Here is a 16026-nt window from a genome sequence, read left to right on the forward strand (position 1 = left end):
ATTAACATGAAGAAAAACTGAATCCCTACTAGAATGTTTCATTTAGTGCTTTTCTATTGCAAAGAAGACATGAAAATATGTTTGTAGAAGACATAATCTAGCTGGAACTTAATTGTTGGACGAATATGATGTCAAGAATACCAACTCAAAAGACTGTAAACCTACTAAGACAGAATTGTTACCAGCTCTAAGAAGAAGAAAGACAATACTTTTAAACTTTCTAAGGACTACAGTTATGTAACCCACAACTATATATCCTTATTTACATATCCTTATAAATCTGAAGTTTATTAAAAAGGGGGAATTTTGAAAAAAAAAAATCAAAGTCCCCTTTAGCATAATTTCTCAGATCATACCAGCTAAAATGGACAAAAAGCTAAGAAGGAGACATATCAGCAGTATTTCTGTCAGCTTTTGACATACTCTAACTTTTGCCAAGTATAGTTGGATGACTTTTTCAAGTCTGACTCACACATTTGAGTAAATCAGGCAAGCAGTATTTGCACATGTAAGTAGAGTTGCTTATATGGATTTGTTTCTGCCACATCACAATCTTTTGCACAGATAAATCCATGAATATTTTAGTTTCAATACTTTTGGAAGGCCTGATTTGCTACAGAGAAAGTCAGTGAATTCTGCCCTGTCAGAGACCACTCAGTCAGTAGAGGGGCTTCCAGGAAAGCTTACAAAAATCCTGCTTCCAGTCTGAGCTGTAGTATGCATCAACGGGACTTTTAGCCACCCAGAGTGCAGTGCAAAAAGCTGGACCAGAGTTTTGAACACAATCTTCAATGGCCTGTGATGCTTTTAGAAGACTTTATTCTGACATCACAGACATTGAAATATATTCCTAGAAAGAAAACAAAACCAACCTCAGTCAACAACACCCCCCTTCGAACAACTTCATACACACATCAAAACTACTATATACACATACATGCATAAGCGAACACCCCAGCAAAATAAGACTACCTGTTTCAAGTACAGATAAAGTTTTATCACAACAAATAAATGATTTGAGGTTCATAAGTCAGACTACTTTGGCACAATGTTGAATTCAAACCACAAGAGTATTATTTTGTTCACAGCTAGATCTCTTTAAAGAAGAACCACTTCTAGAAGATCACAGGAATTACAGTCCCTCAAAAACTGGTGTTTTCACAGAAACTTCAGGGTCTGAAAATGTACTAACTATAATATTTTTATTTCAGTAGTATCCACCCTTATGTCACACGAGGTATAACACACCATTTTGTTTCCAATGTGTTTATCACAAGGAATGTTCTGCAGTCTTAAAAGTCATAAAGTTATTACAAAATCTCTAAAAACACCAAATTCCAAAAACATTCTGTCTCCTGTATAAAACACAGTATATATGAAGAAAAATGCTGAAGTACAATAGCTTTGATTACTTTAATTTACAATAATACACAGAATTAGTTTTGAGTGGTAGAGGCAATGTGGTAATGTACAAGATCTATCTCTATATATATATATATATAGGTAAGACATTATGATACAGAGGAAAACCAGCTAGAAATGGTGTATTTTAAAATTATTTTCCTTAGGCATCCATGTATTTAAGATAACACTGCTTTCCATAAAAATGTAGTAGTTACAGAAATGCCTGTATATTATTTTTCCCTCTAACTGTTTAAATAGGAGTTTGGATTTATGAGTCTTAATTACTTTCAAGTGAGGGAGAGATATGCACCTACATTTCCCACATCGTATATAAATTTTTAAAGTGCTGAATTATATCACAGTGGTGGTGGTGTTAAAGGGACTCACTCTTTCACTTGTGTAAGGCTTGATTTAATTGATATGCTTTGAGAAAAATTAGAAGAATATCTTTTTGACACAAGCTGGTATTCTTAGTTTCTGATTCCCACTGAGAATGCACATCAAAATTCTCAGCTCTGGAGGTACTGATCATGCCCAGAAGCAGACATTAGTGTCTGTGAAATGAATACTTCAGATATTTCTGGAACTGAATGATATTGAGAATTTGGGACTGCAGCTCCAATTAAATCAGATAAGACAGCAAATAAGCATCTTTTACAGATTCAATCCAACCTGGAATATTCAGAGCAGGTTTACAAAAATGTGATTAAAAAGAATGCGAAATTACTAATTACTGTCAAAAGGTTAAAGATACATTACAATAATGCATTCCAAGCAGCACATTAATAAAAAAGAAAGTGTTCATGACAAGCAGTTCATGCAATGTTATGGCACCTCAAATTTTTTGAGGCATTTTATGGAAGTACTTGGAAAATTTATAAAAACCAAGATTAAAAGCAGCCTTAACCAGGCTACTACTGGTTACTTCATTATAAAAAAATGCTCCAGAAAAATAAGCACTGTAATTCTGAGAACTGCATTTGGTAAGACTTTTCTTTAGAAAATTAAAGCTTACCTAAGAACTGAAAAGCAGCTTACCTGTCTATTCTTTCTCATTAGACCATATATCCACAGCCTGTTAGCTAAGCTCCATTTTCACAAGAGTAAAAGTTTTGAATAAACTTGGCTACCATACTGAAGGTATAGAAGACAGAATGACATATGCTTTTCTAGTTAGCAGAAGGATCCAGTAAAGATTAGGTCTGTACTACAGACTGATACGATATTTTTTTTCACACATTTGGATGTTAGTTAAAATATATTTTTACCTCTCCTGACATATCTGGTGCCATAGGAATGACTGGCCACAAAGAAGAGTAGATTCCAAAAAACACTACCCAAAGTGCAATGCTTCCCCAGATTGCTATATGGCTGAACTGTTAAAATAAACCAAAAAAGAACAATTATCACAGATGCATTATAACATAAAATAAGATCTTTGCTACCTAGTACTTATAAGGCTACTTTGATATATAGGATTAAATTTACATGCCTTGTATTAATTTAACTCTACTACTTCAGTTAGCTATTTCTTAAAGGAAAACAATACTAACAGCAGCAATACTACTGTATTTAAAGCCAATTTAAATTCAGTTATAGTAAGTCCAGAGCAATTTGATTTTTCTAGTTTAAGTATTACAACTGTCGTAATTTTCAATATTGAGCATTATTTTTTGAATGTGGATATTCTGTCCTTCCACACAGTAACCACAGTTTGCTGTTGACAAACTCTTAGACAGTGCAATATAAAAAATAAGAAGAAAACAATACAGTTATTCATCCATTATATTGCACAGAACATTTGAGAATATGGTAGAGACATTTGCTTACCAAAGTCCAATATGAGGTCTCTAATCCAGCCTTCAAACACACAGTCAGAACCACAAACTTGAGGAGAGAAAGACAGAGAAAGGATTCTTGATATGGTAATCTTAACATACAGAAATTATTAGTTTGGTTAAACTTTCAGGAGAAGACAAGAAAAAGTAAATTGCCACTAGAAGATTTAAGGATACAACCCAGTAATAAGCTAATAATGGAACATTAAGACTTACTACCTTCCATTAATAATGGCCACTCCCTTGGTTTGGAAAGCTCTTCTTTTGCATTAGAAATCTTATCCTTGCTTCTTAGAACTCTGTAAGTCTGGCTCTTACAAAGGTGTTACATCTTTATTGATGGTATTTTGGTTACACAGAAAGGCTTGTGGAAAGTGTAGTAGTCTTCTTCAGTAGAGACTAAAGACCCCTTAGTTACAGACAGGATGACTACAACTTTCTACACCAAGACAGATTTAGAAGACATAGATGCTGGACTAAAAGCTTGCAACTGTTCAAGTTTACATTAGTCTAAACAACCAAAAATTCTGTTCACTTCATTAGTAAATAAGTCATTGGCACCAAACCCTGAAAAGCCCGAGTTAACTACTGGTAATATAAAACTTATGTTCTGCATACAAATAACATGTTGAGTAAGTCTGTTATGTCATTTTCATTATTTCCTCTCATCTTTACTCTTTTCTTATTTTTACACTTTTTATAGAGCAGTCTCTGAAAACATCACGTTTGTAGGACATGCTCCATTTTAGCTTGCAGATGAGCAACAGGAGAAAGTTTATAATCCCACAGCAAGGACTAGTTGATCCAGGAAAATTGTTTATCTCCTTTCTTTGAAATTCACCCAAGCAAGTTTTTTGTTTACCGAAGAAATAGTTATTACATTTTTGTAACTCACTCCTGAATGTGTATCACAAGTTTTGCTTTACATATAATCTGAAGAACATGACGGTGAAAAAAGGAGTCACAAAGATCAAGCTCCAACTCTAATAGCAATAGCTTTTTTCTAGAAAACTAGAGTTTTCTAGTTTGTTGGACAAGTTGGCAGCACTGACTGTCAGTGCGTTTATTTGTATTGAACTTCAAGTAACCCAGAAATTCAGAAGAAATGTACTTCAATCAGAAGCTGAAGCAACTAGTTAAATATGTATGACAAATCTTTCACTCTATCTGGATACAGAGGATACAAATACTGCCAGAAATCTTTCACCTATAAGCTTATACTTTCAATTCTGAAATCCTGAAAATTCCTATTGCAACTGTGCTATTAAGGAAAAAAAATCACACCACCACAATTTCATTATCTAAAACATGTATGAAAACTAATTAGATGAAAATTGAGGATGATTATGAGTATTCTAATTTACTTGGTCTATCCAGTTTGGGTTCTGTATTTGGATGCATGAAAAAAAAAAAAGATTTATGGAAAAATAACCCAAACAAACTCCTTTGGTACACTTGTTCGCTACTGAGGTCAGTCATAAGAGAAGTAAACATCCTTCAGGATAACATCAAACATTTCTGCTACATGGACAAAATGTATCCACAAAACAAACACTGCAAATCCCTATAAAAGGAAATACAGAGTGTGAGTATAGGGCCTTTACTGACCTGTGATGGGATCAGACCTGATACCCCTAACAAAATCACCAACTATGCACAGCCACTCCCTCAAGAATATGGGTTTATTGCTCCCTCCTCTGCTTCAATAGTGCACTAAATCCCACCCAGGAAGCAAGAACTCAAACTGGTATTCTGTATAAAGACTGAGCTTTTTTAAGAAAAAAGATTCTTTGAAATGTTCCTACAGGTATTTTCACAGCACTCTATTCCTATTTAGAATTTATGTTTAAAGAAATAATTCCAGGATGTATTATGAATCATTGCATATTTTTGAATTTTATTTGTGGATCCAAAGAAACTAAACTCTATCAACTTCTGAATTCCTTTCTTACTGACTTTTGCAGAATCGATGACTACAGACATCCGAAAATCACATTGTATACAGTATGAGGAATGAGAATTACCTTAGCCTCAGAATTTTGATCAGACTGACAACTGTTACTACTCATATACTTTACATGAACAGATTAAAAAAAACTAAAAAAACACTCCACCCTAATTCTGAAAAATCTCTCCAAAAATCACGTATGTTCCAGATTTCCTTGAATTCTTGTGCAAGAGCAGGAAAACATCAATTTCAACTTCCAGATTTCCCCAGACTTTTAACCCAAAGTGAAGGAAAATATTTTTTTTTTTTTTAATTCTTGACCACTCTGCAGGTTAGTATCAAGAAATTAACCTCTCAAGATGGTCACGTTTCAGCTCTCCTAGTTGAAAAGCAATTGGAGAATGTGACATATAAGCAGCATTGTGACCACTGTTTTAGCATGTGTCTAGAAAATTTTTCCCTTTTATTTCAGTTATGGTGTTTCCTTATTCCCCAAAGAAGTGATTTTGATGTAAATTCATATTACAGTCCCCTTACTTTAATGAAAGAATTAATTTCATTTTTGTACCTGCCACCAGTGAGGAACTTCAAAAATTAATTAAACTTTAAACACTGAAAAACAGTAAGCATAAATCTATTTTAGCTTCTAAGAAAGATCATGGAAACCCTGCTATTAAGTGACATTCATATCTAGTAAATGAAAAGCACATATTTAGCTTTACAATTTTGTTCTAGGAGATAAAAGATTAAAAGGAAAAAACCCAATTATGACTACTGTCTATGAGAGCAACTGTTAGGTATGGATCAGGTGTATTTCTGGTGGTTTGATTGCCTCTGAAAAGGCATCCCACCACCTTTATTCAATATGGCTCAGTGCCTCTTTTAAGGCCTCATGATAAATTAAGAGAGAGAGAACATGATTGTAACATCACAAATCCACAAACCACTTCTATAATCAACAGCCTGAGATTTTTCCAATGCAAGAACTTAAGCTAAATTAATAACCATGCTAATTAGGGAATTATAATTCCCATTATTCAAAAATCCAGACTGTTAACTGTAAAGAACAAACGTATTGTCTGCATCTTTATTAAAGTGCTTTGTTTTAAAAATTGGAATTAGAACACAAAGTGCACTCCAAATCTTCTCAAAGAGTCATTCAAGAGCCATTTCTTACTCTTAAGGCACTGCACTGAATTAAGTCTTCTATGAATAGAATTAATAGTAATAGTATCAGCACATCTTTAAAACAGATAGAGCCAATGTAGAACTTACAGTGTATACAGTGTTACCCAGGAGCAAGTAATCAGAAGTTTTGCCATTGCCAAATACAGTACCTGGAAAAGGAAAAAGGGATAAAAATAAAAACACTGAAATATTCACAACAGGACTATGTATGTTCTTAATTTTGATACAAAAGAAGTGGCAGCATTTTCTACAGGATACTATGAGATTTCATCTTGAACTGCAGTGAACACTAAAGAACTATGACTTGTATCATGTTTAGTGCTTTAAAATGTTCAGTGACTCCAGGGATTATGCAGGAAACAGGTACTTTTTGTGACACCATATACCAATAAGACCAACTTTTCAGTACTCAGTAGCAGTGCAATTAGTGCAATTTCTTTTAATATCAGGGATATAAAATCTTATCTTCAGAAAGATGTGAAATATAATGGTTATAGTATATATTGATTATAACATGTAAATAAGCACAAAGCTTTAGAGTCAGATTTTCATGAATTCTGTTATTTTTGGTATGGAAACTTATCCTTGCTCTTATTCATATTTCTGAATTCAACTTTACTAAGAATACAAAATATACTCAGATTAAATTCTTGAGATGCTTGTCATTCATAAAATTTTCAAAATTTACCCAACTCAAATATGTAGATTCATATAAGTACATATCCATTTGGCACATATAGAAACACACACACACATCAGTTATGCAGAGTCAGAACTCTCAAGAGATGCATTTTCATAAAAAATCGTATTTTCATAAAAAACACATTTCCTAAGCTTAAGATTCTAAAGCAGTGAATTTTCCATTATTTATCAGAAGTTCATGACTATTTTTACAGCATAGGCCTCTCTGATCTCAGTTCTGTCAAACTTATTTTTAAACACAGGATTATTATTTAGACAACTGAATTATTATGAGGAAATTCTTCATTCTCAATTAAACGTGCTGGGGGGGGGTTGCATTTTCCCTTGTTCAGTTTTGAAATGCTTTTGGCATTCAAGGTTGTTCATATAGTGCAACTAAACCAACTAAACTATAACACTCTGCTGTAGAGGCTCTAACCACCAGGATATTGTTTTTTACTGCATTATATGGAGTATAATGCTGTGTATGTAGTAAGTAAGGATAAAAGTAAGAGACAATAAAAAAAAGAATAATAAGGATTTTTTAAAAAGCTGTATTGGGGGAAAGAGAAGAATAAAGGTATTTCTCTGTGGGGGGAAATAAGAGATGGATTTATAACTCCTCTGATTAGGCTGGACAGAGGAAGGTGACAGAAATGGTAATAAATGCTGCTAAAAATGGCCTGTTGTTGGAAGCACTTATTTTCCACTATCTCAGCTGGCATATGGTATATTAAACACTGCTAATTAAGTATGTTTTCATATTTGTGTTGAATGTTTTTCCAGCCTTTGTATCATCTTTATATATGCTTAAAATTAAATACATTTTGGTTGTGGATAAAGAATACTCCTCTCTAAAAGCTTTTCAGGACATGTGAAGACAGTTTAACACAGAAAAAAAGGATGTATTTACTGATATTCTGGAAGAGAATATCAGAGCAGGGGACAACTTCACACAAAAATAATAGGATAGAAGTCCTCCTTAACCTAGCTGTCTCCCATTCCACAATGAGGAGCTCACAATGGCTGCATCCTCAGCTCTAGTGATACTTGCTGCATTTCTGACACTTCCCCTATTTAACTTTCTCTCTGGACACAGTAGCACACCATGAAGGACTACAGGTGCTGAAGCCCCCCAAAAAAAGCTGAGAGGATAGCTTATTTTAAAGATGATACAAAAAAGGGAGCACCTGGGGAATCTAGTAGTACATACAAGTTTGGCTTCTGCTATTTATGTTGACAAATTTGCAACTCAAGAAGTTTCTGGGAAGATTTATGTGCCACTTTTTGTACCCACATGACAATACATTTAGTGTAAATTTTGAGTACTGTACAACAGTAAATTGTACAGTAAGTAAGTGTACCTTACATGGTAAGGTCCCATAGAGCCAATTCTGACAATTCTTACAAATCCTTACTTATTCTCTGGTCCCATATTTCTTGATAGACTCTACTATGACAGATGCAGTTTGAAATTTTCTGCTTACAGATAACAAATTGGCATACAAACAAGACTATGACTAAACAGGAGAATCTGACCAAGAGAAGGGCTCCAAGAGATTTTAATAATCTTCAAGATTTGGTTTTCAACATTCTAATAAATACCTGCTAATATATGCACTGCACTGCTTTACAATACATACCTAGCAGTAAAGATTATAATGAGAGTAAGACAGAGGAACAGGCAGGCAGCTAAGTCTATTTCCACCGGTCAGAGTGCTGGAACTCAGCACTCTAATGCACAAAGCTGAGCTATAGCTTTCATATTTCAGGATCTACCTGCACCTTTTCTTTTAAGAGAAGGTGGAAGTAGGGACTTGTTCTCAGAAGTTCGTGTCTCTGGTACTCCTTAGGAAACTAATAGCATTATTTCCGTTTCCTCTTCACAGACACCAGTGATTTAATTAATAGCATATCTTTTTTTTTGCACTTGAATCTCCTTCATGTAAAACTCTGAGCACCACCAGAACCATGCTAGGTACAGATTGTATCACCTCATGATGTACACAATTCCCCCAAATCCCAGTTCTGCTCCCTTACCTATCCTTTCTCTAGCAATGAAGGGAAGGTAGCAGGCAATTTGTTCAGACTCACAGAGGCCAGCAAGACAGTTCTAGTCCAGGGTTTGTGGGCTGAAATTGCTGAGCTCTCACAAATGCTTGTACAGGTACCTCTGCCATTCACAAATGAACTCTACTCTTCATCACCACAGACACTCACTGAACACTGAACATGTAATGCAGAAATCTCTCACATGGATTTGCTGCAGCTTTGAACAGGGATTTCAGTTTGAATTTGAGATTATGGTTTTAGAGTACGCACTGACATTTTGGGAATCTCATTCCTCCTGGGCCACCTAAACCTCTCCAATGCAAACTGTTGCCACTGAACTCACATTCGGTGTGATGTGAGTGGTCTTTCAGAGAAAACAGGCTGCCTCATCCCTCCCTTTACCATTAGGAGTCACAGAGTGTTTTCCCCTTAAGCTTTTAGAGCATAAGCAGGTGTTACTCAGCTGAGCTGAGCCACTAGTCTCAGCAGTTTCAAAAGTCCATGAGAACATTTCTGTCCACTATGCCAGGGCAGACTGCTTGGCTACATTACCAAAACTGAAAGGAGACTGATTTTCAGAAAAGCTGCAAAGTATACACTTGATTTTTTTCTCCCCACAAATTGGAAACAAAACAAAATCCCCTTTATGAGAGCTCTTCCAACCCCAAACATTCTCACAAAGTGGAAGCAGTGCTTTCAAGTTTGCTTTAATTAGCACCACTTTCCTCTCAACCACCCCATTTCCTTCTGCAGCTCAAGCATATACAACAGCTGAACTAGAAGATGGATAGGACTGAACAGTCCAATATACCACTGTTCCTCTGTCACAATCCCACTCATAAATATATAAATTAGCAGATTAGTATGGCCTTGAACTAAAAGGACAGAATGCATACACAATAAAACTAAATGTTGACAAAATGTAAGAGACAATACAAGGGATTGTAGCATTTTAAGATCGTGTAGGTATTTACGGTGGTAGTGTATTTTATAAAAAATAGCATAATTAAATAGCAATCTCTTTTTTTCCATCTTGTTTCAGTTTACATCAACACTATCGAGATAGTTAAATGTATAGGTACATATTATTATTCCTAATTTTACACAGATCTTAAATAAAACATTTTATGTATATGACATCTGGTTTAGGTCTAGAAATGGTATCTTGAAATTTAATCACACTGAAATCTTACTACTTATAAAGTTTCCCTTAGAAAAAAGATAATATCTACAAATTTTTTACTTTTCAACATTTATATTTTTATTTTTCATAATACTTACCATGCTGGAGGGCTTTTAGTGGAAACCAAAACAGAATGAATGAGTGGAAGAGGCCATTTAAACAATGAACCCAGAAAACCTAAGAAAGAGAAAACAGAAAATCCATGAGAACCATTTGCAATAAACTAGCTCTGTGAACCCTGACCTTTTTTTTTATCTGTGTGTTAGATTCACAAAATGTGTTTTTGTTAGGCCACCACTGTGAAGTAATATAACTGACAGGCACTTTCTGCCTCTTGGCTCTTCATGGGTCATTTGTTTATTTTTATGCTTTGAAAAAAAGTGTGTATTATCTCCTCCTTTTAATTTCAATTCAGAAGGGAAATTACAATATAAAAATATGGGAATATCATCAGAAAAATTAAACTAAACTAGACAGCTGGAACAATTGCTAGCTTCTAAGTGGGGAATTAAAAAGGACTCTAGCTTTTATAATTTGCATTTAGTATAAGAATAAATTTAGATAGTAGAAAAATTAAAATCTGAGTTACACATATGCCTAACCTATATATTCCCACACACTAAGGAATGTAAAAAGGACAAATATCAGTTTCTTCCTTAAATTTTGTCTTACATACTCCATTCTTGAGGAGCACAATTTGATCATATTAAAATTCCCTTAATGTATTTGCTAAACAATTGAAGTTTTACTTCCAAACTTATTTTCATTTGTAAAAGATGCCTTCTGCAAAGGATTGTATTAAGTTTAAGAAAAAACACTCTATTAATGCTTTCCATAATATACTGCATAATGACATAAAAAGACAATAAAAAATATGTAACCCATTTCGTTCAATATGACAATACTGATTTTTTCAACTAACAATGCTTTTGACTGTTATGGCTTTTACTGTAACTGACTGCTGTGTATCTTGAGTGGTAAGATGTTCAAACAATTGAAATTAAGTTGCCTGTCTCACATTTTCCACAATGTCTCAACGTCTTTTGTTAGATTATACAGCTACACTAGGTTGCATGGTCCAATTTACACTCTAATACTTTGCAGATTTAAACTTGTGCTACTCATTAACCTTTGTCTCTCCTTCTTGCTATGTCATTACCAGAAGTTTTTATTTGACAGAAAGCACAGGTGGGTGCAAGAAAAATTAGTTCTACTTTTCCATTTTCCTGACCAATTCTTTTTGTCCTATGCTAATCCTTTAACCCCTGTCACAACCTCATAACCTTTGATCCCTTTTACCATAACAAATATCTGCATCAACATTCAAGGCAGTAATGTTTCCAAATCTTTAACACCAACTATGCAACTTATATAGGTGGGAATTTTGTAGCTGGTGAGCTTGTAGACATTTACTCATAGCAAATGTTGTATGGGAAGAGTCACAGAATTTCCAATTAAGTCAGTAATAACTCTGTGCAATAAAAAAAATATAAAGTTTATTTTAAAACAGAAAAACAACTATTATAACTCATACTTACACTGTTTATTAAAACTATCACAACACAAAAGTGTCTGTATTTATGGGACCATGAAAAGCCTCATATTTGGAAAGCATTCACAGGGACACGAGAGACTCTGTTACAGTGTCCTTACAGCTTTCAGCTGGCTTTTGTAGGTGAAGGGATGAAATGAGGAAGGAGGAGAAAAATCTGATCTGTTTCAGTGAATAAAAACAATTTAGACAAATAATTATGTGTTTATTAGGGTAACTCCAGTTATACAGCACAAGTGCTGCAGATATAAGAGTTATGTATGCTGTATCAGTTCTGCATATTTACTACAGATCATCACATATAAGCATTGTTAATTCCAGGATATACTAAAAATGCCCCCAAATTCAACATAAAATGACATTACTTGTAATGTCACAATTATATTAACAAAAAATAAAATCAGAAGAATCTTTTACAAAAGTCAAATACTCATGAAATCACAGATTCAGGCAAAAGTTTAATTTAGTTTTTTTAGAAGAGACTTTTATAGGTAATGCTGTGGAAGTTTTGTGTATTTTATGCATTAAAGAGTCCTAAATTCTTTTAGTACTACTTATTGTAATCTAAGTTGAACATCACCCAACATTTCCAACTAAAGTAACTTCAGATTCCTTTTGATCTACACTAACACATTCTTGACTCCAAGTATTTTTTCCCAAAACTCAAAATTAAACCATAAAATCACAACTCCAAATTGACAAAGAATAGTACCATGACCCTCCCTCTACAAATCTAGTGACAGTTCTTATTGTCCACTGCAACACTTCTCCACAGGCTTCAGTAATCCATTTCCATATAACAGTACAAATACGTACAGCCCGGTGACAGTGAGGTCTAATCACTTCTGCCTACAGAACTACAGAAGACAGCTTTATTACCAGCAGGAAAAAGAAAAAAAAAAAGGGTTGAAAAAATGAAATCCTTGTTGTCTATTTCCATACTTGGTAAAAATGAAAAAAAATATATATGATTTGTACCATTCACTGACAAGTGTATATCTGGAAAGAGTAGGAATAAAAATCCTCTCCATTTTTAATTATGATCAGCACAGAACAAAAAGGGTAACTAACTACACTGAATTCCTATGAATTTTTGCTTTATGTTTGATTTTTACAAAGATCTACCTTAGTATTAAAGTCCAGTGCATTTTGGGAAGTCTTGTATAACTCAGGGTATTTCAGCATGTTTTCTTTTCGGCAGGATCTCTCAAATATTCCAAGAGTTAGAGGAGGCATTGCTGTAAACATCTAGTAGGTGGTTTAAAAAGAAAAAATTGCAGAACTTTAGAGGTGAGGATTTACTTAAAGACTGCTTACTCAAGAAACATTCATGGATAAATGTAACTAAAGGCACACAAATTGTCTTACCACATTGTAAAGACCTATACACCATCTTTCAAAAAGAATTTGTCCAGAAAAGCCATTGACAAACGCAAACCAGACCTGCAAAAGATTAGAACTGTGTATTATTCAAATGTCTTGCAAGGTACAATAAACAGATTTTTTTCCTCAGCTTCACAAAAAGGGATACCCCCTATAACACATTTATAACACAGTTGAAAATGTTCTGGTTGAAATCCATATGAAAAAATTAATTATAAACCCATCTTTCAATCAGGAACAGTGGCAATAGTGGGCAATCTAGTCAGATATGTCAGCAATTCCATGCAAATAGGAAAGCATTCAAAGGAGGTTACTATTTTCAGAAGAAATGTCAGGTTCTTTAAGGTTTTAAGAGTGATTCAAGCTCACTGAATTCTTAATGAAAAAAAAAATCCGAGAAATATGGGCTGGTGGAAGGGGAACCTACAGACTAGTAGTCATAGACTTCCCATTGCTAGCAAACTTGACTAACAGGATTAATTCATTAACCTGCTGCTTGGAACTTAAAACTACCAATAATCCTTACTCATGAAAGGATTAGGCTTTACCAGAGCACTAAACTAGAACTACTTAGTTAAGAAGCACTAACTCAGCTATAGGGGGTACTGTAGAGAGGGAAGCAGACACCTCTTTAATTGCATAATTTTAATCATTTTTTGCTAAAAGGTTAAAAGAAAAGAGATTGAATTTGAAATATGTGATAACATATTTTCTAATGTTTTTCAGCACAGCATGCAGTCTATCTACTTTCTCCTATTATTCTTATCCTTGAATTAGTTCAATGGCAAAGTGGAGAAGCAGCACATCTGATGAATCTTTGTTAAAACTGAAACTATATTGTCTAAGAAAAATGAAAGCTCTTAGGTAAGTCAAAATCATCTGAACATTCTACTCTGTTTAACAGTCATGTTTTACAACTGAATTTAGATGCTGCTTTCTTACACTTCACATTTAATTAACTTCATTAAGGAAGCATGAATTGCTATAATCAATATGTATGTTTATCAGTATGTACCCAGTCTGGTCTTCAGGTAATTGGATTCTATGATCAAACTCAAGATTTTTTTCTTTAATCATGTGGTGCAATGCCTGAACATGTTTGTGAATCCTTTGACATGGAAAACCTCTTGAATGTGGCAACTATTAACACTAAAAATGGGAGGTGAAATCCAGCCAAAATTGCTATTTGTTCAACAGATAAGAGTAAATTTTTTTTTGGTGGCCACTTATTAAAACAAGATTGGATACAAAGTCATGACTGTTCAAGGCTGCAATACAGAAAGAGAGAATACCCTGAATTTTCCAAAATCTTATAAATGCTAAATTTGTATACCTAGGTAGATTTAAGTGCAACAAGCACAATTTTCTAACCTTTCAGACTATAAACTGAAAAGACAATGGAATTACTTTATTTCAGTTGAATCAGATTTTTAACATCTCTTTTGTATTTTGATTTTTGACTTTCAAAATACGAATGATGATTTGATTGTGATGAATTTGTTGGCAGCAGCTTCTCAGTAGCTGAGTGTAAGGGTCCATGATGAGTACATAATCAATTGTGCATTACAGAATAATTATACACTCAACATCAGTACAATTGATGCTTTTTTTCCTTTGTTTGTATCAAATACTGGAGTAAATTTTAGAAATATTGATTTGAAAGAGTTAGGGTGGTGGAAGATATGTGACTCAGTAGCTGGTCATAAATGTGTACATCTCATTGCTGGTAATTTCAGATAGAGTTAAGAAAAGTATCACTCTCTAGGAAGAAAATAAAAGACCACAAGTACATATAGATTTGACCTTTCATAACCAAGGAGTATATGGAAAAGACATTAACTTTCCACTGTGATTTAACCAGCAGGTGAAGTGTTATAAAATGCTAGCTTTAAATGAAAGGCCTAAATACATACACTGAATCTATTCCACATGTTGAATGCTCTTACAGGTAAATGACATTAAGTAACACTCGGAAATGTTTTGGAGCGACTTCTAAAAATCAAGGAAAATATTTAGAATAAATTTTAATTTGCAATTGAATGTTGCTATCAGCTTATTATTTGGTACAGAATTTAAATTAGAATTTTCAAGGTATTTAAGCTGAAAACAGTTTTAGTATAAAATTGTAAATAAATCCTTTAAGGTATAGTATCGACTTCCTGAAATATTAGCATTAACATTTTTCTAAAGAAAGCACACAAGTTATAGTCATTTTAGTGTAATAAGGGAGTGGAATGTATTTTGGTCAGAGGCCTAGATGCAAACTAAAGAGAGATGGAATTTGGTAGCATCTCTAAGTTCTGAAGTTCTTATGGAATCTATCAAAAAAAGTCCATGAAAAAGAAATCTTTCAATGTGGCTAAAAGCAGTAGTCTCCAGAAGAAACACTATTGTTTAATGGAAATACCACATATTTAAGAGACAAAACAGCTTTAGTACCTCAGCAGAAACATTAATTTTATATTATTTACAAGATAGTATTTGAATATTCACATTAAGAACAACTGGCTCGAGCCATAATGGCTCAAAATTAAAAGATCTAAAAGGTAGAAAAAGAAAAGACAAAGACAAATACAGCACTCACCTCAAATTAAGAGAAGAAGAAAATCAACTACCTATTTGCCTAAACTTCTGAATCTCAGGCCCTAAAAAATTATACTCCTAACCCTACATGAAGAAATTAATATGGCGCTTGCTACATTATTAATAGTGACAAGAAACACTTGCTCTGCAGCGGGCAATTTATTCAGACAAGTGTGTTTCATCCTATTTGGATGGACAATGAAGGCAGCTGTAC

At 33.9% G+C, this 16026-nt stretch overlaps 1 protein-coding gene across 9 annotated transcripts in view; it reads right to left on the reverse strand.

Moving 5' to 3' along the window:
• Window positions 1-16026, reverse strand: part of ATP8A1 (ATPase phospholipid transporting 8A1) — a 105594-nt gene that overhangs the window by 21671 nt on the left and 67897 nt on the right. For all 9 annotated transcript variants that reach the window (XM_021553948.3, XM_021553144.3, XM_021552349.3 and 6 more), the window contains 6 exons: window positions 13215-13289; window positions 12972-13094; window positions 10393-10471; window positions 6466-6527; window positions 3235-3291; window positions 2673-2780 (listed from right to left, as the gene is read on the reverse strand). In XM_021553948.3, the coding sequence (XP_021409623.2) occupies window positions 2673-2780; window positions 3235-3291; window positions 6466-6527; window positions 10393-10471; window positions 12972-13094; window positions 13215-13289 (504 nt within the window). The remainder of the gene's footprint in view (window positions 1-2672; window positions 2781-3234; window positions 3292-6465; window positions 6528-10392; window positions 10472-12971; window positions 13095-13214; window positions 13290-16026) is intronic.

This window comes from Lonchura striata, chromosome 4, assembly GCF_046129695.1.
Source record: "Lonchura striata isolate bLonStr1 chromosome 4, bLonStr1.mat, whole genome shotgun sequence".
NCBI lineage: Eukaryota > Metazoa > Chordata > Aves > Passeriformes > Estrildidae > Lonchura > Lonchura striata.